Source organism: Lampetra fluviatilis, chromosome 2, assembly GCF_964198595.1.
Source record: "Lampetra fluviatilis chromosome 2, kcLamFluv1.1, whole genome shotgun sequence".
NCBI lineage: Eukaryota > Metazoa > Chordata > Hyperoartia > Petromyzontiformes > Petromyzontidae > Lampetra > Lampetra fluviatilis.
This window is the reverse complement of record NC_136276.1, coordinates 34734151-34761600: the sequence shown is the minus strand read 5'-3', so window position 1 is coordinate 34761600 and position 27450 is coordinate 34734151. Positions and strand designations below refer to the sequence as shown.

At 49.9% G+C, this 27450-nt stretch overlaps 1 protein-coding gene across 1 annotated transcript in view; it reads right to left on the bottom strand.

Moving 5' to 3' along the window:
- Positions 1-27450, bottom strand: part of LOC144938537 (V-type proton ATPase subunit H-like) — a 104159-nt gene that overhangs the window by 55598 nt on the left and 21111 nt on the right. The window contains exons 6-9 of the mRNA XM_078866455.1: positions 21260-21364; positions 17063-17113; positions 10913-11010; positions 6457-6649 (exon numbers count right to left, since the gene is read on the bottom strand). Of these exons, the coding sequence (XP_078722581.1) occupies positions 6457-6649; positions 10913-11010; positions 17063-17113; positions 21260-21364 (447 nt within the window). The remainder of the gene's footprint in view (positions 1-6456; positions 6650-10912; positions 11011-17062; positions 17114-21259; positions 21365-27450) is intronic.

The following is a 27450-nucleotide window of genomic DNA, read 5'->3' as shown; positions in this document are numbered from 1 at the left end:
TCATCTAGATTGGAAACTCATTTATTGAGAACTGCTTTTTGTGTTTGGTTTGTTGTCCTTCACCCGCACCTCCGATTCGCACGGTTGGCTACGTACAGTGCGAATGAAGTTCAACACACAGTACATACATACACCACATCAACCAATATAGCGAGCTAACGTTGTGGGTACTGGTTCTTATTCAGTCCTTTTTCAATGGCCATTCTCCACAACATTATCCGACGTATAATTTCCTCTTGTAAATCAGGTTCCATTTTCATCATCATCATCAGCCACTGCTGGATGAAGGCATCACCCAAGCCGTCGCCATCCCTCACAATCCATTCTTGTGAATTTGGTCCATTGTGTGGTTTTGTTTCTGACCGCATTTCCGAACAATGTCGCGGCAGGCAGTCTGCGCCAATTTGAAACGTTCTTCTTTCACCACTTCGGTGCGAGCTCAATCATTGGTGATTCGTGCTTGTGGCACCATCGCCGTCGCAGTTCCTTCAACTATAATTTATAATTTTTCATTTTGCTCAAAGAGGCCACATGCGGACTTCGTTACTCAAAGGTGGTGCTTGGAAATCTCAGAGCGCGATCATACCACGGCGTGTCCGTTTCACATATCCCATTGTGTGGAGGAGCACATAGCGGGGATTCGTGAATTGACCCTGTTAATCCATGACATTGGGCTTAGGCATGATGATGATGATGATGAAGACGATAATGCTACAGCGCGACCTAACATTAATTGAGCAGAAAAATGAGAGCACACACATTAATGAGTTACCCTTAGCAATACAATTTCCACATTATTGCTTGACAACAGGGGGAAACACTCCTGGCCTCATACGTGCATCGATGCTGGGCAGCAAAAACTGCTTTGGCTTACCGCGTTGTAGTAATCACACCAATGATCATCCGTAGGCTGCCTGTGTACAGATGGTATTTCCGAAAATACGAACCTTCATATGCGCTTGACCTACATCCTGCAAAGTTTATATATATACGTAGCTGGCGGTCAAATGTCATCGGAAATTTACGGGGATCAGGTGGATAACCGTCACTCCGGATTTTTGACTGCCTGCGAAAGGCGGTCAACATCGGGGATCGGCGCAATCCCAGCCATCGCTGCGCGCTGGGATTTGACGGAGCCAAAGGGGCGATCGCTCGCGTGACAAGCGATCAAGGCGCCGTACGGCAGGTACAGCAGGTACAGCAGGTCCAGGGGTCGCGCAACACACGGAGCCACGTGAGGCTCAACCAGTGGAAGCGGCGAAATCAACGCCACGCTCACAAAATCAACGCTCAGGTTGTGGCTGCTTGGCCTATCAGCTGCGCCTGGCTTTCATGAAAGGTAAAGAGTTGAAGCCATGCAAATGTCTTGCTTACGCCACTACTGGTCGATGAGCCTCCACTAGAGGGGAGCTCTAGACTGCCCCCCCCCCCACCCTCCAGAGGGTATTTTGGGCCACTTCGTCACGCTCGTGGCACATCTTGGATGCAGCGGAGTGTACCCACACTGCACTGGTAAAACAAAGCAAGGGCGATGCATATATTATCAAAGCACATTTAGTTTGCATGTTTCACCACATGTATGTGCGGTTAGTGCAGACTCGATGCCTAGTTATAGGTGTCTATGTGGTGCGTTCACATCTAAAAAACCTACGGTGTTTATGCCAGAAATGGTAAAGCCTTTTTTTTTTCATCTTGATTCAGTACCGACAAAAAGGGTCCCATAGACACATATATATGTTTCCTTTAGGGCAGCGTTATTGACGAATATATCGAGTGTTTGTGAAAAGCCGCGTGAAGCTTAATAGAGTATCAGCGGGGAAGGTGAGCAGAACACAACAGAACGCCGCTCAGAACAAATCATTACCCAAGTTGCGGCCGCTTGACTTTTCAGCCTTTTGGTCATCAGCAGCTGTGCCTGGCCTCCTTGCCACGAGCCGCAAACCACGCACAGTGGTGGTGGCATTTGGGAGGGGGAAACGAATTTCACGGTATACCCTGTTGGGGCGTAAATAAAGTTTTGGACTGGCACTTGCCACAAGGAACGCAAATCGATAGGCTATCAAATTGTGGATTTCAGGGTAAGATTTCATGGTCAGACTGAAAACTCCTGTGATCCTCGCAGAGGCTTTTGGTTCACCATCGAACAAAGACGGTCACCACATCGCGCACTTTCAGATGCGTTTCTGTGGCCGTCTGGAACGCTCTTCCTTCTGATATTAGGAAGCCGCTGGGAGCTATGCACTTTCAAATCTAGATAGAAAACTCATTTCTTGAGAACTGCCTTTTGTTTTTCGTTTGTTATCCTTCCCCCCGCACCTCGGACTAGCACGGTTGGCTACGTATGGTGCGAAAGAAGTTCAACGTACGTACAAAGAGGCCACGTGTCAGCAGTAACACGGCCAAGGCGTTGACTCGTGCACACGCGGCGGGGTATTCGCCCCCAGCTCTGCGCTATGTATTTTGAACATTGACACTGGAGGAATCCGATTTTTCACAGACGCGGAGCGAGCGGACGCAACGAAATGTTTCTCGCGCAGGTCAACACGGCCGACTCGTCGGGCAGTGCTCACGAATGCAATTTAAAACTGCCATTACCCGCGGCAGCAATTATTAAGACCGATGATGAATCATCGTCTCTAACCGAGCGAGGCGTTCCCACCAGTGCCCAAGCTGCCCTCCATTCTGCTGGAGATGATTACGTAACACTGTGTCAACGTTCATGCAGCATTAATGTGTAACAACAATAATACATAACCGCGACATTATGGCGATTCTAAATCCACCAACGGATGAAGGTGTCCACCCATGGCATGTCGGTCTCATGGGGTTTTTAAAAAAATTGACCATACTTCACCACGCCGGTTCAGCGTGGGTTTGTGTAGAGGGGAAGGCCAAGGTCTGATACCACTCGCCCAGAACTCATAGCCCGGGCAGGGAATTGAACTCGAGTCACCAGCGCACGCCACTCCCTGCCACGCGAATGCGCGCGTGCTGATCGCGTGAAACGACCGCGGATTGCACACGCGCGTGTCAGTGCTGCGTGTTCTACGCAAATCACGTGAGGGCGATAGTTCGGGTTTTGACGGCACCGTCACACTTCACCAAAAGCATGGCATGACGCTATAATGGATTGTAATGTGCAATCAATGTAATGGGGTGCTCAATAACAGCCACTAGTCAAAGAGTAAAGATGTTAGTGCAAGATAATTGTACATCTATTTAAGTTCCTGTTTACTTTTTGACAAATGATTAAGAGCCGGGATGAGAATGGTCGTTAAAATGGCAAGATGCTGAACTGTGCCCCGACTTCAAATGCCTACATTAAAAAAAAATTTTTTATATATATATCGCAGGGTCAACTGAAAATGTTTCTACTTGTGATCATCATCCTCATCATCATCATGAACTGCTGCCAGCAGCCATGGTCAATCCGCTGCGAGATTAAAACCTCTGAAGCCTCCGCCTGTCTCCGTGACAGCGACGTCACTTCTCTTCTCTGCTTAATCCCTCGCACCGCTCCTCTTGGGAATTCGCTCTCCATCGTATCTTGTCCCCCCTACCCCCCATCCCAAGCTTTTGCAACTTAAGCTCTTGAATCTCACGACATGAACTATAGTGCTGAAAAATAAGAATAGGTTTTACCCTTTCTGCCAATAAAACGGGAGGTGTTCAAACGTTCAAACACCAAATATGTACCTTTTTGCAAGGATTCAAGTCTGCATTAGCCACCACGTACTTGTGGTGAACATGCAAACAAACGTGTTCTGATAATAATCTCAGCATTGTGTCTGAAACTGATTGGCCTACACCAGAGACAGGAGCCTTCTTCATGGCCTCGTCTCACCAGAGAACGCCAAAAGGCTACCTCGACAGTGCTGTTTGTTGCTGCCCACTTGACGTTTTGAGCCATTGGGACCGGCGCTCAGAGATCGCGTTAAAAAAGAGACATACGATGAAGACGATGATGATGATAAGATACATGGACGGGTGCATCATTCATTCAAGCTGGAAGCACTCACCTAAACCTCTCATACATTATTTACACACGCGGTAAATACCTTACTTACGATAGCAATAAAACTCCAGATGTAGGATGCTTGGCTGTGAAGTTCAAGAGCAATACCTTCACCGGTGAATTAGATATTTATTTTAGATGCTTGTAAAAATGCACTAAAGCCGTCAGAATATTTATTTAAACTACAGTGCGTTTTATAACCAAGAAACGACTGCCCCATGCTTCAATCCCACGTGGCCAGGAGTTCGTCTGTAGAATTATTACTTACCAAACACATTTAATAAAACAAAGTAGAAAAAAAAAATCAATCGTCTTATACAGTGCAACATTGATTTACTGCGGCAATTTCTTGTTTGTTTCTCCGAGGGCTCATCAGAGATTGCTGCAACTGACCCCACAGACCACGAATATATAAACATCATGCCCCGTAATTGTGCTCTCTTGCCTGAAAATGGCCCCTGTGCACGTGGCGGGGGCAGGAGGAGTCAGGAGGGAGGAGAGGCCTTGATGAGCACTGATGCCACCGGACCTCGCTTCAAATTGCTCTGGGAGCAACTTCTTGCAACTTCTTGCTCCCCGATGAGCTCCCGCGAGCCACATCGAAGCGACCAATTCCCACCCCCCGACCCCTTGCCTTTTGAAGACGCGAACCCGTGCGCATTTTTTGCGCAAACACCAGCGGTGACCCTCGCCTGCGCGGAGAGGATGCATGCCCAGCACGGAATTTATTTATTTTTTTGTGCTTCGTAGAAACCAGCATTCGAATCTGCTCCGTCTGTACTGTTGGGGCAGTCAGCAGGTGCGCAGCGGTGTTCACAATTGTAATTCCAAAGTGTTAAAGCAAAAAAACAAACCCTAGTAATTATTATTTTTGATAAGCGGCGAACGTCAAAATAGCCGACAATGATTTGTGATGCGGCATTACAAATAATTGTGCGTGTGCTGTTCTTATTAACATGGGGGTCACAAAACGTACGGTTTTACGTTATTCATGAAGCACCGTCCCGTAATCACGTGCATTGCGGCTCTCTGAATATTTCGTTGTTTTACCAAATTCGAAGAAAACGCCTCTCCTTGTGTTACTTTAATTGCTGACCGCTGCCCGAAACCCTTCCGCCTCTGCCCACCCAGCTGAATAAATCAACGGGTACCGCGCTTCTTCTTCTTGGTTCTTTCGGTAAAGTCACGTAGAATGGAAATAATAAAATAATAAAAATAAAACATAATAAAATAATTCTCACGACGTTTCGGCCACAACGCAAGCAGCCGAAACGTCGTGAGAATTATTTTATTATGTTTTATTTTTATAATTTTATTATTTCCATTCTACGTGACTTTACCGAAAGAACCAAGAAGATGAATCCCTGCAGTCACGACAGCTTTAAATCGAAATTTAAGGGTACCGCGCTGTTCGTCAAAACGGTAGGCCGTGCGAGGCGGGGTAAAGTGTGCAATAAATACAGGTCCTCTTCCGAGACGTCTGGCCATGCGTGGAAAGTGCGCGCAATATCTTCCAGAGAGGCCCGACCGAGTTATCTCTCTCTAGCGGAGAAGCTGCTGCCAGCACAGGCGGTCGGAGAAAAACATTTGCGGTGCCGGACCTTTGAACGAATTTCAGCAGCGGTGCGATGGACACGCGTTCGTGTGCCGTCAACCTTCCACGTTCGACCGAGGCGACGCCGAATCTGGGTCCGTCTTCGGTTGACGTGTAAAGCCCTTCGGCTGTGCCGCACCCAATTACTGGCACACCTGACAGCACTGCTGAGCACTCCAAAACACCGCCGCCTGCAACTCAACACTCGCTGAGGCTGCATCCTGAAATCCTCACGCGTGCTGCCACAGCTCGAATGCGCCTCCCACGTGAGAACGTCTGGCATGAAATCAAACAACAAGGACATCTATTTTACTGCTAGCACATGCAGGGTTCTAATCACGTGTTCTTTTTGTCGGACACAGCCAACATCAGTGGCCAGTGACACAACTTGGTTGAACCTCCAGGTTCACTCAGCCCCCCCCCCAAGATCGTACCTGGCGTGGCGTGCGCACAAAAGCATCCCTCGTCCACAATGCAGGACGTAATAGGCGCTCGCTAACGGCACCTCTGCTCTGACCGTACATGCAGCCTACACAAGGGGATCTACGCCTCTGTCCCCCATATATAAGGCAAAGACCCCCCCCCATACAGCCTTAACTGACTTTCGGTGCAAGTGCTGTTTTATATACACACACACAGAATGACGGCAACAACAACATCATTAGCTATTCGCCACTGAGTGATGGTAACAATCCCGCAGTGCCCGTGCCACGCCTCGGTGCGCTTCGAAGCCACGTGCAGCGCACAACCAAATCTGACCGTCGATCATCAGGCGGGGAGAGTGCGCGCGCTCCTCCTTGAGGAGGGGGGGGGGGGGAGGGGGGTGGTTCGACGACTCCGCACGTACCCGGAAGGCGGCGAGCACGATGCGTGTGACCTTCTCCTTGACCGACTCGTTGAGGACGTCGGCCAGCGCCGGCACGGGGCTGTTGTTGCGCAGCAGCTCGCACACCTGCGGGCTGAACGCCAGCAGCCACAGGCAGAAGCTCATCTGGTACTGCAGCTGCACGCCGCACCTGTTGTGCAGCACCGCCATGATGCTGCCGGAGAGTGCAAGGGGGGAGGGGGGAGACGTCGGGTGAGCGTGGGGGCAGGAGCGAGGAGAGGGCAGGAGCGAGGAGAGGGCAGGAGCGAGGAGAGGGCAGGTGAGCGTGGGGGAGGAGGGCAGGTGGACTTGAGGGAGGAGGGCAGGTGAGCTTGCGGGAGGGAGAAGGGCAGGTGAGTGGAGGGAGGGAGAAGGGCAGGTGAGTGTGGGGGGAGGGAGAAGGGCAGGTGAGCATGGGGGGAGGGAGGAGGGCAGGTGAGCATGGGGGGAGGGAGGAGGGCAGGTGAGTGTGGGGGGAGGGAGAAGGGCAGGTGAGTGTGGGGGGAGGGAGAAGGGCAATTGAGTGTGGGGGGAGGGAGGAGGGCAGTTGAGCGTGGGGGAGGGAGAAGGGCAGGGGAGCATGGGGGGAGAGAGAAGGGCAGGTGAGTGAGGGGGGAGGGAGGAGAGGGCAGGTGAGCATGGGGGAGGAGGAAGGGCAGGTGCGTGTGGGGGGATGGAGAAGAGCAGGTGAGCGTGGGGGGAGGGAGGAGAGGGCAGGTGAGCATGGGGGAGGAGGAGAGGGCAGGTGAGCATGGGGGAGGAGGAGAGGGCAGGTGAGCATCGGGGAGGGAGGAGAATCAGGTGAGCGTGGGGGGAGGGAGGAGAGGGCAGGTGAGCATGGGGGAGGAGGAGAGGGCAGGTGAGCATCGGGGAGGGAGGAGAATCAGGTGAGCGTGGGGGGAGGGAGGAGAGGGCAGGTGAGCATGGGGGAGGAGGAGAGGGCAGGTGAGCATCGGGGAGGGAGGAGAATCAGGTGAGCGTGGGGGGAGGGAGGAGAGGGCAGGTGAGCATGGGGGAGGGAGGAGAGTCAGGTGAGCGTGGGGGGAGAGAGGAGGGTCGGTGAGTGTGGGGGGGGAGGGATGGCTTGAAACTACGCCCAGCATCTTCAGGACAAGATCCAGAAATTCAAAATGAAATCCAGTCTCCTGTCCCGAAAATGTTCGGTGCAGTTTCAAGCCAAACATCGATAATTATCTAAATTTGACTGTGAGAATTGCTCAACTCACCGGTGAACTAAAACAATCATAATAATTAGCGCGTTTAACGCGTGTACACTACGTGGCAATTACATTTGTTTGGCTATGTTGGGTAGTGGAGGGTTCTTATGACATTACGTTGCTTAACCCAAACATATATTATGAATCATAACATTGTCTCTGCAAACCCTAAGTGATGTGAAATGCAGAGCAGTCGTTTGTACGGAGAATCCGTCATCGTCATTATCATCGTCAATGTCATCATCATCGTCAATGTCATCATCATGATTGGCATTCTCACCATCATCACCATCATCACCATCATCCCCATCATCACCATCATCACCATCATCATCGCCACTGGGCCATTCTCTATCTCATACCGAATAGAGGTTTCTTCAGGGTGACACCGTTCCCTGCAAGTCTATGCATGTGAAAGCTCCCAACATAAAGCGCTCAAATCCTCATGCAGATTTTGCGAATGGACCTGAGAGCCAAGGGCCAGGAACTGCCGATACTTGATCACAAACTTGAAAAATAAATCTCTCTCTCTCACGTATTTTTTAAATCCTCTATATTAAGTTCGCTTGCTTGCTTGCTTGCGTGCTTGCTTGCTTGCTTACGACCGTGCAAATCTTTCGGTCGTTTTTTAACCCACTTCCCGTGATCCAATCGAGCTGACATTTTCCACACAGACTCGTTGTGCGAGACAATTAATGTTCTTGAAAAAAAATTCCCAAAATTTTACACTTTTTAGGCAAAAAAAATTATTTTACATATATTCAAATAGAACTCATTCATGGCTTTGGCTGAACGTCACAGTGTAAGAGCCCAGAGCGTAACCCCTCCACAGGCCGTGGCGGAGTAGCGCAGTTGGTAGCGCCCTCGCTTCCCATGCCAAAGGTCGCGGGATCGATCCCCGCGTCCTCCACAGGCGAATATATTTTTAAATCCTTTATATTAAGTTCGCTGCCACGCATATAAAGGATTTATAGTGAAAAACTTTGTTTTTACGGGTTATACTTATTTCTTCATCCGAAAATTGTCCAACCAAACAGGTGACAGAAGACTGGAACACCTCTGACAGCTGTCAATCACAGCAGCAGTCGCACAATTTTGTGAGTCAAAATCGAGTCGTGGCGAGGCTTTCACCCTGGCGCAGGACAGTGGTGTCGGGATTGTGCACGAAACGCAAGTCCCTCTACTGGCCGCTTCTTTTGAGAAATAATGAAAAGGAAGAAGAAACAAATAAAGGGATTAAAAGAAATTTCAATGCACGGGGAAGTTTAATGGGGCACGGCTCCGATTTACGACGGGAACATGTCACTGGGGACTCGTGAACATCATGCACAGCAGATGCCAGAGGTGGGACAAAGTCATTGTTATGCAAGTCCAAGTCGAGTCGCAAGTCATCAAATTCATGACTCGAGTCTGACTCGAGTCCAAGTCACATGACTCGAGTCCAAGTCACATGACTCGAGTCCACACCTCTGGCAGATGCTCACGAGCCGTTTGCATTCCGAGGAGCTCGTTGTGGCTTGGCCGCTCGTTAACGACGATGTCCTCACGCTAATGATAAATGCTCGCGATTTTTTACGCGCCCTACTGGTTTTTTCTCCTTCTCCGAACCCGAATGACAGATACGACAGCACGGCCTTGAGGCAACTGTGGAGCTCCGCTGTGCGGCTGCACGAACCAGGGGGACGTCTCAGATCCGGCGGTATCGCGATCACGCCGACTCGAACAGATTTGTGATTAAAGTGGCCTCCGGGTGAAACATTTGCACTAATATATTTACGTATTTATATTTTTTTAGGTGCTACTTTTTGTTATTTTATTTGAGGGGAAAATTAACGGGACTGTCTGGAAGTTGAGCAAGTATTAGTAAGAGGCATCAACTTCGTAGCCACAGCCCCGATCTAGCAGAGGGAGGGAAAGAAGCGATTCTCAAGCGCAGAGGAATGAAAATCATCGGTCGTGACGAGCTCTTGAGCGAGACGCATTGGCAATGCTCCATGCAATGCTCGCTCTCTCCCCATGACTCTTCTGTCACGACTACCATGGTTACTGTTGCCATGGAACTCACTCATCGATTCCTCGACCCCCCCATGCTGAGGAGTCGGTTCTGATCGACACCAGGCCGTTTCACCTCATTCACTCTGTGTTCAACCACCACCAACACTGCAGGGCACAATGACTCACCCCACACACCCACTCACCCACTCACCCACCCACCCACTCACTTACCCACCCACTCACTTACCCACCCACTCACCCACCCACTCACCCACCCACTTGCCCACTCACCCACCCACCCACACACTCACTCATCCACTCACTTATCCACCCACCCACCCACCCACTCACTCACCCACTCACTTATCCACCCACTCACCCACCCATCCACTCACCCACCCATTCACTTACCCACCCACTCACCCACCCACCCACACACTAACCCACTCATTTACCCACCTACTCACCCACCCACCCACTCACTCACCACATTTCTAGCCTTCTCCCTCGCACTGCTCCCCTTTTGGAATTCCTCCAATCGTTTCTTTTCCAAAAGCCCCCATAAAATCGCTCGCTTCAAGCAACGTATTAAGTTTTGAGAGCTGAGCTGGTAACCTGAGGATGCCGGGCGTAATCTCCAGAGACGTGACACCCACGAGCACGCTGGGACATCGCTCTCTGACAACAACAACAACAGCAGCAACAGCAACACCCGGTGGTGCTGCTGAGACGGTAATATATGTGGCACGTTTGAGTCACATTTATTAATGGGCTGTGTCGGGTGGAGGAAGGTTTACGACACATTTTTTTCCCAAGACTTAAACCCAAACGCCCAATTATGGACCATAACTCCGATCTATTATACCGTCAATCGTGCTTATCGTTTTTGGTCGCTTAGAATTTGAGGCTTTTGGACCTGCGCTCAGAAACTGTGATTTACAAAAAAAATTGTCCACTGCAGTTTCAAATAATGTTACTAAATTATATTCGTCTGCGTCTTCATTCGGACTCTTCCATAGGCAGCCGTACTTTTGTCTCGTGGTTTTCAGCCACACGTAGTCATCGTTGTAAGTACGTACGTTGAACTTCTCTTGCACCGTACATAGCCAACACGTGCTATTCGTTGAATAAATAAAATATTTTTTTGAAATAAACTTCGTCGAAGAAAACATCTCCGTCGGTGATTTCGCGAGCGGAGGAAATTGACGGCGTCCGCCGCTCCGTACCAGCTGATGCCGTCCTCCTGCACCCACGCGAAGCGGTATTCCCCCGTGCGGAGGATGAGCTGCAGGCAGGACGCGGCGCTCTGGAAGTAGTGCAGCGCCTGCGGGAAGGGGGAGCGCCTCGGGGTCAGAGAGCGGACATGATGCCGTGTAGCGAAAACGACACAGTATCATGCACGCGTGTTGACCTTCTTTCGCACCGTGCGTTGCCAACCGTGCTAATTGGAGGTGCGGGAGAGGGACCTTCGATTAGCACGGTTGGCTATGAACAGTGGAAAAGAAGTTCAACATACATAGAAGCACTAAATGCAGTTCTAAAGACATTACCGGTTATCGTGCGATCAGTTAGTTTCCCGCCACTTTGTAATTTTAAACAGTTGGGATCACACTTAGCAACATCGCCGCCGACTGTGAAACTACTGCAGACTGTGTCTGTCAAATATAGCGTCTTCTTGATCGCCTTGCTGACCCGCTTCTACTGGACATCTGTGAAAAAGAGCTTCATAGCTCATCAGATTCCTCCAGGATAAATAATGATTTTGATTCCGTTTCAAACGGTGTAAATACGAAATGTACTAACTCATTAAATGTACTTCGCATGCGTATCGTCTTGAAACAATACAAACGAGGGAGGAAAACACGAGAGACAAACAAGAACCGGATCTTGGGATCAAGTCGCGACCACAAATTTCGCCACATTTTCATCAAACCGCTGGAGGCCCGAAGTCTTACCGATCCCCAAAACGGCCGGACGCAGGAGAACGGTTACATCTTAAAATTAAAAGCTTAAAGCCACGAATCGAAACAACAACAACAGTCTCAGCGCCGAGTCTGTGTAACATGTTGCCGTCGTCGTTGGCTAAGCTCGTGCACGAGCGAAGCTGCACGACTAGACTGGTGCGACGGACGCACACAGGCCGCAGAGAATTTATTCGGTCGCAAGGCCCCCCTCCCCCCCCCCCGTGTCCTTCCCTCCTCACCTCCGATTACCACGCTTGGCTACGCACGCTGCGATAGAAGTTCAACGTGCGTGCGTGCGTTCGTTCGTGAGCTGGGCGACACAAGCGCTTCCAATGGGCGGCCCATTTTGGCCACTTTCGTCGGCGTCTGATTTTGTTTCCGTTCCGCTAAATCTGACATCCGTCTGCGTCGATCGGGCACTTTTTTCAGTTTCACACAAACGCGCGTCGCAATTGTTTGCGATACGCGCTTGCGCGCGTGAGTGCGTGCACACGCGTGTCCACTTGTAAAGATTTTAACGATTTACCAGGCAATCTAATTAGGTAAATAAAAGTCTGTGCTTCTGCCATTACTCTTTAGCTTTACGAGAAGTGCACTTAAAGCTGCCACAGGTAATTAGAGCTGCAGAATTGACTACTGAAGTAATCAATTAACTTGCCCATTATCGCTTGTCAATCGACTGCCGGATGAGGGCCTTCCATGTTCGTACGTACGTTGAACTTCTTTTGCACCATACGTAGCCAACCTCCCATGCAGTGTCACCCGTAATGGCTTTTTTTGACCATACTTCACCACGCTGACCAATGTGGGTTGGTGAAGGGGAGAGCCCAGGTCTGGCTCGCAAATCGCTTCCCCGCTCAATATTAGCGGTGGCTGGGAAGTAAACTCCGGTCATTTGGCTCAGCCAGCAGCGAACGGACAAAATGGAATTGCCAAAAGACGAATCGTCGCGTTGCAAGACAGCGAGAGATGACGACGGCGTGGGGAGGCGTCTACCCAGCAGTGGGTAAATCATGGCCGAGGATGATTGATGATGACGATGAATATGATATCGTGAAGCAGGTGCCAAAATACGTTTCCGAGAAAATAGATGATTTCTCGCGGAGAACACACGAGATGCATGGGAGCCAGCCCCGGCTCATGCCGAGACGAGTGAGCGCAGCGTCTCGCGCACCTGACGTGCGTGCGGGCAGCCCGTCATTGGTGTGGCGGTGTCGCTCCGTCTTCACGTCGCGTAAATAATTAGCGAGCCACGATCTGAACGCGCGGCCCAACTGTGGTAACGAACTCCGAACCGAACGCGCCGACCGGCCAGAGACGATGCTCAACGTTTTCCATGCTCTAATTGTAACTTTTATTTTTTAATTGCCACTCGTGAACATGCATTCACGCACAATGAATGTGTGGAAGGCCGGGATGTTTAGGTGTGATTTTATGTTTCTCCTTCTGCGTTTTGTAACCAAGGGGTGCCCATTAATGTCACACAAACTGTCGCTCGCGTCCACCCCGCTGTGTTTATCACGACAACATTGCGGAGCTGTTCACTGGCCACGCGACGCTGCCACGGTGTAAATGGTTAATACATTGGACAGCAGAGGTCATCGGTTCAATCTCATCTTCTGGCGTGGCAGCTGAAGCAATGAAACAAATTTCTTACCCCCGTCCCCCCGTCCCCCATTGCCTCTGTCCGTCCAGCAGTAAAAAAAAAATGGTTACATCTTTTTTACTGCTGTGAGTCGATTGGCAGGTCACTCGTGGTGGGGTAAACTGTGAGTAATGCCACATCTTCCTAGACGCCGAGAAGTCGGTCAAAGTCACTGCAGAGGCGGGGGTCTCTCGGGTGGAGGCTCTTCCACCAGCAGTGGCACGAGCAGGACATTGCAGGGCTGCACCTTTGCCTTTCTTCTTACCTTTACCAATGGCCATGCAGTCATTCGAGCCAGCATAATAATTAAACGCGCGCTACAAATGACGAGCGCAGTAGGTTTCATAGGAGCGGAGTAGTAGATCAGTAATTAGCACGCGGCACCATGAACCCCGTGACCTGAGTTCATCCCCCAGTCACGGCTAGCATCAGTGGCGAGTGATATCCAAACGAGTCCTGCCCCTCCCCTCCACCCTCCTTTGCATTGACCAGTGTGGTGAAGTATGGTCCAATAACCTGTACGATCGAGGCCTCCATCCAGCGGGGGAATCACAAACCGCCGTAAATGTACTAATATATTCTTTGGTTCTTTCGGTAAATTCACGTAGATAGAAAAATGATAATTAAGTTAATTAAAAATAATAAATAAAAACCACGACGTTTCGATCGCAATCATAATTATTATTCTTTTCTATCTACGTGACTTTACCGAAAGAAACAAAGAATATGAAAATTTTAAGTCAAAATGTACTATTATACTTGTTGGTTCATTCGGTAAAGTCACGTAGGTATAAAATGAAATCAATTACGACGTTTCGGGCGCAACACAAGCGTCCGTCATCAGGTGGCATTTTAACGAGCATGGTTTCGCGGCCACCACAGATTGTATTTACGCGATAAAACCCCACCGGGAAAAAAATCAATTGGAGAAGGTTCGCAGAGCTTGGGGGGGGGGGGAACGATGAGGTGGAATTCCAAAGGGTAGCAGTGCCAGAGAAGAATTCAGCGAGTGTGGTGGGTGGGTGGGTGAATGGGTTGCTGTGACCTACAGTGTGGTGGTTGAACACACGATAAGCCACTTTGTTGAGCTATCCTTTGTGGAAATCCCTGTGCACTCACATCACGGCAGAATCCATAAGGGGGTGTAACTCTTACGATTAAAAACAACTTCATGTTGCCAAGCGGGTGTGTGTATATAGGTATCATTGGGGAGCAATGGCACGGTGGTTAGTGCTCCGTGCTATGAGCCTGGCGACTTGAGTTTGATTCCCACTCATCACCAACAACAGCGGTGAAGATTTGAACCGGTCCTGGGCTTCTGCTAGGTCGACTCATTCGCAAATGAGTGCCTGGTACGGTGTGCAAACATCAGCACTGGGGAGACAAAGGCGGCCGGGCGTGATGCTGGCCACCCACCCCCTTGAGTGCCGTGCTGGCCTTCATAGGTGCTCGCGAATAGCATTCGCCCCAATATTCTGCTAAGGCTATAGGCGGATATTTGTCTTACCAAGCTGACACGGCTGTCTTTGCCTCTTTAATAATGTATGGCACCTTCATGGACGCTTGTATTTTAATACGAGTTCCATTTTAAAGTGGGTTTTTGTGGGTTTATTGTTTGGTCTTATTGGGTTTTTGAGATTATTATGTTATACCGTCATACTTTTCACAGGTTCGACAATTCGCGAGCGCCAAAATTAGACATCCGCTTCTAACGCATCACCCCAGTGTCTGAGATGCACCACCAACGGCCCAGTGTCTGAAATGCACCACCAACGACCCAGTGTCTGAGATGCACCACCAACGACCCAGTGTCTGAGATGCACCACCAACGGCCCAGTGTCTGAGATGCACCACCAAACGGCCCAGTGTCTGAGATGCACCACCAACGACCCAGTGTCTGAAATGCACCACCAACGACCCAGTGTCTGAAATGCACCACCAACGACCCAGTGTCTGAGATGCACCACCAAACGGCCCAGTGTCTGAGATGCACCACCAACGGCCCAGTGTCTGAGATGCACCACCAACGGCCCAGTGTCTGAGATGCACCACCAACGACCCAGTGTCTGAGATGCACCACCAACGGCCCAGTGTCTGAGATGCACCACCAAACGGCCCAGTGTCTGAGATGCACCACCAACGACCCAGTGTCTGAAATGCACCACCAACGACCCAGTGTCTGAAATGCACCACCAACGACCCAGTGTCTGAGATGCACCACCAACGGCCCAGTGTCTGAGATGCACCACCAACGGCCCAGTGTCTGAGATGCACCACCAAACGGCCCAGTGTCTGAGATGCACCACCAACGACCCAGTGTCTGAAATGCACCACCAACGACCCAGTGTCTGAAATGCACCACCAACGACCCAGTGTCTGAGATGCACCACCAAACGGCCCAGTGTCTGAGATGCACCACCAACGGCCCAGTGTCTGAGATGCACCACCAACGGCCCAGTGTCTGAGATGCACCACCAACGACCCAGTGTCTGAGATGCACCACCAACGGCCCAGTGTCTGAAATGCACCACCAACGACCCAGTGTCTGAAATGCACCACCAACGACCCAGTGTCTGAAATGCACCACCAACGACCCAGTGTCTGAGATGCACCACCAACGGCCCAGTGTCTGAGATGCACCACCAACGGCCCAGTGTCTGAGATGCACCACCAAACGGCCCAGTGTCTGAGATGCACCACCAACGGCCCAGTGTCTGAGATGCACCACCAAACGGCCCAGTGTCTGAGATGCACCACCAACGACCCAGTGTCTGAAATGCACCACCAACGACCCAGTGTCTGAAATGCACCACCAACGACCCAGTGTCTGAGATGCACCACCAAACGGCCCAGTGTCTGAGATGCACCACCAACGGCCCAGTGTCTGAGATGCACCACCAACGGCCCAGTGTCTGAGATGCACCACCAACGACCCAGTGTCTGAGATGCACCACCAACGGCCCAGTGTCTGAAATGCACCACCAACGACCCAGTGTCTGAAATGCACCACCAACGACCCAGTGTCTGAAATGCACCACCAACGACCCAGTGTCTGAGATGCACCACCAACGGCCCAGTGTCTGAGATGCACCACCAACGGCCCAGTGTCTGAGATGCACCACCAAACGGCCCAGTGTCTGAGATGCACCACCAACGGCCCGATAGACAGGGCCCACGACCGCCACGTGCATCATGGGGGTGTCCGCTCCGTTTCGCTCCGTGTGGGTCAAGGAGTGAGGAAGAAGGTGTCGCAGAACGTGGAGCGATCTCTTTTGGGCATCGTACCGGACACCAGCACGGTACGGTGCACGCCGATATAACACATCGGAGGAGCCGTACGACCCAACCAACGCAGTGGAATTCTTTTGCCCGAGATTTGACTTTCGGGCAAGGGGGGGAAATTGTATTATTTTTTTTCTTTTATTGTTTAATGGCGTTTGCTCAGATTGCGTGATATAAAAATAGCGGTACGTGAGAAAGGTAAAACAAAAACAGACGTTTCTCCTAATGTTCTCGTGGACACACGGTTGTATATACCATCGATTGGAATTTCCGCAAGGAATTGCTTCAGACTTCTACCATCGCTGGCGGTATAATGTGCATTTAATCTCCGCGCACCCCACAACCTCCAGCGCGCGCGGACTACACGAACAGCCGAGCAATGAGGTGCAGTCACAGCCCCCGCAGAGCCGAGTAGCCCCCACCCGCGACCCGACCCCCCCCCCGCCCCCCCGAAGGTCCCACGGCCCCCGTGGCCCAACCCGTACCTCGCTGTTGCCTCCGCCGCCCACTCCATCCCCGACCGCCGCTCGGAGCTTCTGCAGCAGCCACAGCCACAGCCGCCGTTCAAAGAATGGGGGAGAGGTGGGGGAAGAAGATGCAACGGCATCAGCGCAAAAACGACCAACCATGAAAAAAAAAGCACATCTACGTACGCGTTTGTGGTTGCACGGCTCTCCGTTGTTGTTGTGGAGTTGTGGTCATGTGTTCGTTCGGGGCTCGACGTCCGACGTTTCGCTCGGCGTGCAGTCGCCAGGGCAACGGCGGTGGTGCTGGCGTGGTTGACATGATGCCCTGGTGCTGGCGTGGTTGGCATGATGCCCTGGTGCTGGCGTGGTTGCCAGGGCAACGGTGGTGCTGGCGTGGTTGGCATGATGCCCTGGATCAAGGAATTAAATGGGGGGCACTCTGGCCCCTATGGCCTCAATGGGCCCCGGTGCAGTTGCACCGCCTGCACAGTCGGCAGCTCCTACACTGAAGCGAGGCATTTCGAGGGCGACGGTGTTTGCGTTAATTGCGTGAACTTCCGCACGACGAGCCTGCCTGTCCGGCCCTGTTAAATCGGCACCGTCGATTGCTGATGCGTCAGGTGGCTCAGGTGGGTCAGTCGAGTGGGCCAGTCGAGTGAGATGAATCCCATTGAATTGGGGCAGAGTTGGGCACACGTTTCTCCCATGAAGGCCACCACATCAAATTAATATTATTTTAGAATTCGAATAATGCCATGGTGTAATGTAAGGATCATTTTTGATTGAAAATTTATTTATTTAGAACTGCTTTTTGTGTCTAGTTTGTGGTCCTTCCCCTGCAGCTCTGATTAGCATGGTTGGCTGTGTACGGTGCGAAAGAAGTTCAACATACAAACATTGAAATCTAGATGTCGTCAGCTCTTTCTCACGGTGTGCCCAATGAAACCATGATTCAAGCTCCTTAATTCCACCACCCCACCATGAACTCTATCCACCCAGCAGAATAAATGGGTACAGCACAGCAGTAAAATCTATTGCCGGGTTACGCTGGTGGGATGAAGTGTGTGTATTCCCACCTCTTCCAAGACATTTGGCCAGTGTGGAAAATTTGGCCAAATACCATCAAGAGGGGATCTATAGAACTGCCTCTAATAGAGGCCCTTTCTGGCAGCAGTCACACGGGAAAGAATGTGCAGGGCTGTGGCTTCACCACGTTCGCATAGCGGAGGAGACAGAGTGATCTGCTTACATTAGGGCTGAGTTGGGCAATTGCCTTCGTACGAGATGGCATCCAGTCTAATGGATGGTTCTGCTGGAGGCTACTGGTCATGAGCCTGAGACTATAGGACACGGTGTTGTGTCGGCCTCCATGGATAATCCACCAATTACAAGTGAACTCCCAGCAGTGGAGTTCAATTCCACGAGGCTGTATGTCAGGAAAAAAAAACAATCCGACAGCGCCACTAAAGGGCAAAGCAATTTCAGTAGCTGATCAATGTGGGTCCTCGTGACTTGTTAAGGGCAGGTTGTGGGCCTGGCGAAGGGAGGGTAGCAAAGACGAAAAATACCCGGCGATGGAATCTGTGCCTACATTACTACATGTTATTGTTATTTTTTTAAAAAAAACAACACTGATAATGTAAATTATCTATCCTGGCCATCCTCACTTAGACTCAACACTCTGTTTCCGGATGGCCCTGCATTGGTGCATTGGGACGTCTAGCCAATGCCTGGACCAATACAATTAACGAGGAACTATCTCGCGTGTTTCCAGGCTGCACCGTTCACAACGATGTTGCGGCATTTCGGTCGCTGAAGACGCTCCCGGCAAGTTGGAGAGGAAATGCCGCTCACCGTGTGAAGCGTTGAAGCCGCGAACACCTCCGCATGCACTAATAATGGGTGCTTGAAATGAAAGTGCCTGGAGAAAAACCCCCCACATATACGAGGGGGTGGCATTCAACAACTGCCCTTTGTTGGCCACCTCACAGCCCCGGTGGTGAACCCATTCCAACTGCTGGGTGGACAGAGGCAGGGCTACATTTAATAACCCTGCACCATCGTTGTGGCATCCCATTAAGTGGAGTAACACACTTTGATCGTCGGTTAAGCATACACGAGGGGACACGCAACACACGGCAGCCTCAATCGAAATGCACAATCCGTCTGCTGCACCCCAGGGATGGCACAGACACCAAGAGAACTGGTTAGGATCTGACAGAGAGAGACAGCCTCCAGGGAGCTGAATATTTTAAACACACAGCCACCGAGGGATTACGCCAAACCTTATTTCAAACTATACTCGGTGTCACTTAATCCTCCATATGTCATTGTACATGGGTATGACACATATGGTCAGTTCCGCAATTTCACGTGCTTATTTTTAGACACTTTCAAGATGTGAGTAATCATTGGTGTAATTGTAAAGCGGATTTCAACTTGAGCAGAGTAAATCACCAGTTGGGACTGCAATTCAGATCGAAATAATCTGCATATAAGAGTCTAAAAACGTGGTGACGGTCGCTACATTATACATCAGCACTATAATAGCCTCTGCTGAATCAGTGTAATTACCCTGCCTGCGATGTCTTTGTCAGAAACGTGGACGATGACAAAGATAATTAACTGAAGCTGAAAAGTACACAGAGGAATGGGAAGGTGTGTGCTTGGAACTCTGCCGAGAGACGCGTGGATTGGAGAACATCCCCAAGATAGACACATCAAGTTGACTGAAACATTTTAAGAATCACGTTGACTGTTAACATGCCGGACGCGTCATGGCCACAAGAAATTACGGCCAGCGCTGAAACGAGCACCAATGTCTAGGCCTGATTTTTTTCCTGTTTTGAGGTGACCTAAATATTGGAAACAAATCTTTTGTGCACAGACACGCACACGTTAAGGCCCCAGCGTCGTCATCGTCATCATTGTCGCGTCTATACATAGACTTTTTAATGCACATGTTTCTATATAGCATCAATCATAAGTAATGATGTTGTTACAATCATTCAAAAGTCAAAATTTGGCTGGATAGATTAATTACATTTATGCACATTGTTACATTACTTCCCATGATTAAGTTTGATGTTTGCAAAATCGCTCTTATAACCTGCTCTCGTCCCCGTTATTTTTCATTAAAACATTTGAATTCCAGAAATGGCGGAGCCAGGATTTTCAGGTATGGGGGACAACCCCTCCAGCAATGAAAAATGAAAGGAGTTGTTCGTAAGTAAGGAGTTGTGAGTAAGTAAGGACTTGTCCCTTGCTTTTTATTCGACGCGTGTGCGGCGATGGCGCGGCCATCGATCGAGGGTCAAATTCGAACCGCGTTGTGTGATCGGCATCGCGCTCGCTGAAGGTGAATGCCTTCAGGGAAGTCGTGTACTGGATACGCAACTGCGCACAATTCTGAGTCACTTATAACCGCTTTGCCGTTACTTATTGACAATTATGGACTCAGACTATTGTCCTATCATCTCATAGAGTCCCTGGCACTTAATAATATGCTACACAGTGGCAGTGGGGGTCGCAAAATGACGATTTTTGGTCGGATCATTGGGGGGGCACGTGCCACCCCCACCCCCTCCTCCCACTGGCTCCGCCAGTGAATTCCAGTATATTTTGGTATATTTTGCATAAAACACTGACATTGTGAGTGTTTACCAGTCAAACAAGATGAAAACCATCGTCTGGTCTACCTTGCGGACACTGCTGTACCGTGATCTCCTTTGCGCTCTCTGTGTACGGTGCTGTAAAGTCCCCGCTTCTTTTTGCGAGAGAGCAAACGGTGTGAGAGGGCACTTTTGCTCTGGGGTGCTTCTGGCCACGTGGGTGTTCGTGGGGAGCGGTGGTGTAGCGGTTAACGCGCTGCATTATGAACCCGGCGACCCGAGTTCGATTCCGGCTCACGGCCAACACCAGTGACGATTATCTGAACCGGTCCTGGGCCTCTCCTAGGTCGACTCAGCCTCAAATGAGTACCTGGTGCGATGTGTAAACATCGCCACTGGGGAGACAAAGGCGGACGGGCGTGGTGTTGGTCACCCACCCCCTCGTGTGCTGTGCTGGCCTTCATTGGTGCTCGCTAACAGCACTTGCCCCTACAGTCTGTTAAGGCTATACAGGGGATCTTTGTCTCTTTGTCTTTGTTCGAGGAACCAGTGTGGCCCGTGATCTGTGCGCGCTTCCCTGGCGTGCGACAGAGGCGCTCGGTACCTGAACGCTCAGGTGGGTCTTGAGCCAGGTGAGGTAGAAGCCGAGGTCGCTCCCCTGCAGCAGCTCCCGGCTCATGATGGCCAGGCGAGCCACGACGCGCGCAGCCTGCCCACGCGCAACAAAGACAGGGAAATGTAAAAAGGTGGAAGGTAAAAATGGTTTTATTTTCAATCGTTGGGGCGTCTCAGGGCGCTTTGCACGCCAGAAGCGACCTACATTTTCACCGCATCTCAAACTTTGAAAGGGCACCTCCGGAAGCAGCTGACCCTGCGCGACCCAAGATGACTCGGAGCCTGACCAGCAAACGGGGCATTGATCTGTCAATGTGATGCCGATGATTGCCAAGGGTAATCCAAATTGAGTCATTTGCAGTGTCATTTTTTTTTATTTGAGGAAGAGCACAAATTTGACAAATTTAATTCAGGGCTCTGGCAACACAACGCTCTACTCATTTAGAATTACATCTTTCACGTCCACTGTGAAGCGGACGTCGCGTATTTTTACAGTTCAGACACACTGCAGTAATCACCAGGGCGGCCTGCCTGATTCGAACCGCAAACCTCTGTAAACAAGCAGCATACGCGCTACCGCCATCCGAGATCTGCAGGCTGTTGGGGCAGGTGCCGTTCGCAAGCGCCTAGGGTGGATACCAACAGCACCACACACGGCTGCCTTTGTCTGCCAGGTACCGATGTGTATACACCACACCTAGGGGAGGCCCAGGACTAGTTGAGCCACCCACTCCACCACCCACTCGACCGCTGAGCCACTCAATCGATCGCTGAGTCACTCACTACCGTTGAGCCACTCACTCGACCGCTGAGCCACTCAATCGACCGTTGAGCCGCCCACTCGACCGCTGAGCCGACAACGTTTACTGATCATGATTCCTAGAAACCGCTGTTGGGAAAAAAAACATTCCTGGTAACATACTTCCTTGCGTACACTGGGCTTGAGACTCAAGGGTCTTCCCAGTGTGGACTCGGCGTGCCGGAGATGCAGGTGGCCTCGCGCTCGATTTACAAATCACAGCGTTCGTGCTCATTGTTCCGCTGCAAAGGCCACGAGGATAATTCGTTCAATTTAAAGCCAATTGCATCGTGGCATGTTAGCTCAACCAATTTTATTTTACGTGTGGACAACTGAGTAAAGCTAGCATAGGAACGAGTTATTTGTTGACACTGCTCCGGTGGCAGTGGTGCACAGGCGCAATTTACAAACAAGATCAACTCAACAAATTCTTCAACAGCACTGCATTAAAATTAAAATATATTATCTGCGACAATGCAGGCAATAGTCCTTCTGAATGGCAAATAAACAGGGGACCGAGAGACAGGGTTCATCAGGGTTGGAGACTGCAGCCGACGCGTTCCTGAAATGTACGAAAACGCGATCAGGGAAAACAATTTCCCCAACAAGAAATCATGTGAAAGGTGAGGGGTGGAGGTGCGAGGGGTCGAGTTATTGGGGTGTGGAAGAATTCCAATCAACGCTCAAGAAAGTAGCTCGTCGTCGACTGCTCAGAAACCACGTTAAAACGTTACAATGGTTCGCCTAATAACGTAATAACGATGCGCGTTCATTGCTTTGCGTGAAAAGTGGTCCCCAAGAGAAGCAGCGTGTGAACGCCACGCGTTAAGCGAGGACTAACTGTAGCAGCTATTGCGTATTCACAACTTTTGGAACTGCTCTTTGTGTTTTAGTTTGTTGTCATTCCCCCCCCCCCCACACACACACCTGCGATTAGCACGGTTGGCTACGTACGGTGCGAAAGAAGTTCAAGGTGCATACATGATACTTATTTTATAATGTTGCCGGCACAGTGAACTGTGGGAAGGTTTGTTTCTAACTGGTCGACATCACTGAGGCAGAGAGAGAGAGATCCGACCCATCGGTATCACTTCCGTTATTGTTCATCGCCACCATCTTCATCATCAATCACGCAGCCTCAGTCGTCTCATTACCGCCATGATCTGCTTGTTTAAATGGTGACAAATCTTTCGCTCGCTCAGCCAAAGCCATTTGGGTGCTATTTTGTAAAATCAACAGCGCGCATCTCTAGGTATAATGGATGCCTTCCGCTGCGTTGAATAACGTCGTGCTTTGGGATCGCGTTGTGTTATTCACAGCTACACCCCAACAGCCTTCTCACTGAACACACATTAATTACAATTTGGGATGGAAATTAAACATCAATTCATGCCGAATAATTCACAAGAGTATCGTGAAGTTAAACAGACCAGTCCAGTGACTCCACGCCCCTCCTCGGCCTGATGGCAGTACAGTTTCTCAACATTATTTTGAAATTTAGCCTCTCATTGACCTTTGCCTTCACACAAATAAACCAACACAGCGATCGATAGCACTGCCTTAAATAAAAAAAAAATATCCAACAGGCGGCATTGTTTGGCAGTGGGCCCTCTTCGTGGATAGAGGCCAGATCGACGGCGGGGGTAATTAGAACCGGGGACTTCGCTTAACGCTTTAAATTAATATATTTTTCATGTTTACTGATGACCAGTTATTAAATAGGCCTATGTATAATTCACAATTAATAGCTGATGAATAACGCACTAACCCTTCTGTAATTAAAACGTATTACGAAATAAAATAAATTGTATTAAAAGTACAATTTTAATAGGTTGTTGACACATTGCATTATGGGAAGAGATTCGTTCTCGTGAGGCCAAATTACAACGGACTTAGAAATTCATTCTTAGGCCCAATTAGCATTTCAAAGGGACGGGTTGACCTGCCTTATATCCCTGGAGCTGAGATTCCTGAGAAATCAAATGTGAGGAGGTACGTATATATGAAACTAAATCGTATGAACGGACTCTGAAAAAGGATAAGGGTTGTCTAGCGCTCGATAATAAAGATATGTCTGAAGTGAAGGCGTCCATTCAGTCCCACCGACTGAGCGGTTCTCAGTTTTCTGGTCTCATTCACCCCAGGAGTCGAGACGAGGCCACGCACAGACGCCACGGAAGCCGTGGGCTCCCCGCTGTCGAGGAGACGAGCTGCTGGTCTGTGGACTCAACGTCTGCACGGCGAGCTGACCCAAGATTTTAATTCAAATCCCTCGCCGAGACATTTATCAATTTTCTCCAATGTCGTGGGAGGCCACAGCGTCCGCACGCGATGTGATGTGCCAGGTCGGTCGAGGTGCTTGTCGACCTACGACGGTGCGTCACAGATGATTTTCTGCGCTGTTGTTACGCTCGTGTTGGCGGATGTGTTTAGTGGGTTGCTTCTTTTGTGCTTGTGCACCACTGCCAATTGCAGCAGCAGCAGCTTCACAAAATAATGTATTTGCTCTCACCACACCCCCACACGCAGAATCATTAGTTCTCCTTGGAAAATCCGATGAGCTCTGAAGCTTTTATTCACAGATGTCACGTAGGGGCGGGTCAGAACGGTACGCCCCTCCACAAAGTGGAGGTTGTCCTATGGTTTGCCTCGACCCCACCATGGGAATGTGGAGTTGCCCCCACCGTCGTAGAACTGAAACACGGGGAATGAGTACCGTCTCAATGGTCATTTGATCAGAAAATAACTTTGATCTTTTAAATTGCAACAACAACACAATAACTACATTGCACACAAACTCCTGGCCGCGCTGCTGTGGCCCATCGCGTGGTGATCGCCATGCGGTCACGTGTTCGGAGCTCATTGCAAAATGTTTACAAACAGGTTAAAGTCCAAACGAGGTCGTGCTGGCTAACACCTGCTTCCATCTGGTTCACAGCGACGTTAACGATCCGGTTGACGTCGCATGGCCATTGGGCCGGCATCAAGGATCTAACTTTTTGTAAACGTGAAGCACGAACTGCAAGTTGCAGCAAAATCACCCCCCCCCCCCATCAATATAACCATGCAGATGATGTCCGTGAAACATACTTGCTCAAAGAATGGTGCAAGAACCAAATGTGCCCTTCGGTACACGGGCACACGGAGTGTAGGTCTGTTTGACGTTAACGTGTTGTGACATCTAAGAGAGTGATCCGGGACTCTGCGGGTTGCTGCAGCGCTGCGTCTCGTGTTTGTAAGGGGGCGGCAACCAGCCGACCCTGGCTGCTTTTGCGTGACAACAATCACCGGCACCACGGCACTCTCAGCACCACGCCGCTGGTGCAAATGATTTTGTAAGCCATTCAACACGAGTCCCACTGACCGTGCAGGTTACATGGTGCTGAGATGATCCATCAGTGTTTGGAGTCATGCTGCCCACACCGATGGGGGTAAGATGTAATCATTGGCAAAATAATTCAGAGGTCGTTCTTATTGATGTGTCTTCCAGTGTTGTGCGTGTGTTTCTTGCCACCCTTAGTAGATTCAACGTTCGGTAACATCGACTGCCCAAGCTCAGCATTAATACCAATTAGAAGTTCAATTATAATTCGTAAATAATGTATGACCCCTTCTCATATATACTGCTGTATAAAGGCCCATTCCCAAACTACTCAAAAACAAAATAATGTTTTTATTTTATTTTATAAAGTCTGGCCCACTGAGCTATATAGCTCTTTTTGAGACGCGACCTGGTCACAAATGATAGCTCAACGAATTGCTTATCGCGTGCAAATTTAAAGCAGCCATATACTATAAACGCATGTTTCTAAATGTGGAGGTAAATACCGGAGGACCCGGAGAAAAATCCAGGCGATCACAGGGAGAACATGCGACCTCCAAGTATACAGCAGGCGTCAGGGTCAAGGTCGAACCAACGACCTCCTCCATACCAGGCGAAGTAGTTAACATCTTGCCACCGTGGGGCCCCACTCCCCCTCCAAAAAAAATTCAGTAATTGGGATATTTCCCAGCATACTTCACCATGCTGATCAGTGTGGGAGGGTACGCAGGGGGTGGCTCAAAACTAAATCGACGTCACTCACGAGCGAGCAACGTGGCCGGGAATCGAACTCTGGTTACTGAGTTCATCGCACAGAGCGCAAACCTTCCTGAAGACGAGTAGCGAGACTCTGTGAAGCTTTCCTGGGTAAACAAGTGCAATAGTAATCATTCATAATAACCACTGTGCCACTACTGCACCCCAAATCATAATCATCGTCGTCATAATCCAGGCTCTATCCACTACTGGATGAAGGCCATCCCCAGCCGTCGCAATCCCTCATGGTCTCGCGCAGCAAAACGAATCCCATCTGGCCACTTAGAGATGTTTATTTGTGGCATAGAGCTTTCTGCTATTATATGTAAAAAAAAAAAACATTCATTAATGAATGGGCTTTTTTATTGCACATACAGAGATGCACTAAGTGAAATAAAATAGCTCGGATATTACACATCAACATTTAAGGGGGTACGCACGCATCTATAATCAATGTTTGCTACTGCTCTTAGTGCGTTTACAAGCCTAGTAAACAAATAACGAACGGGCTGCATGTGCGAGCATGAGCGCATTAAATAACCGTGGCCCTCGGTGGGAATGGCGTTTCCATTAATGCAGCAGAAATCCTGGTGGAACCACTTAAATCAGCGCCGTGCCAATGCGCGGCATAACTAACGTCTTCAAACGAAGAACATTACATTCACGTCAAAGGCGACTCGAACCCAAAATTATGCCAGGGGGCTACGGCAGCAGCAGCAGCAGCGAGAGTCGGGAACAGGAAGCAGATAATTTTCACGGCTGTGCTATGGAACCAGAACTTATGGGGACTCTGGCCGGATCAAAGCAGCATTTGTGTGGACGAGGTTCAATCATGGGGGTCCTCTCGGCGTAAAAAATAACAAACAAACTGCGCCCCGAGATGTCGCGCGCGTTATGGACGCGGCATGGACGCAATTCGTGAAAGGGCGTCTGGGCCTTCACGTAGAGGGAATTTGAGACATCCCATCGAAAGGGCACTTGGTCTACTTTTCAACAATAGTCAGACTACTCGGAGGTTGGTGAGTCGACCCACCCTCTACCCCGATCGCCCATGAGCTAACCGTGTCGAACCCAGAATCAGAATATTTATTTATACTGGAGGAGGAATCCAATGAGCTTGTAATCTCTTTGCCACAGATGTCCAGTCGAGGCATGGGGTCAGAACGTTACAAGAACAAAACATGAACACGCGATAGGAGTGCGAAATATAGCAAAAGGTAAGCAAATCACAAAAACATATGTATGCGAATAAAGCACATTTTTAACCAATTTTACTGCTGGGTGGACAGAGGCGATGAGGTTT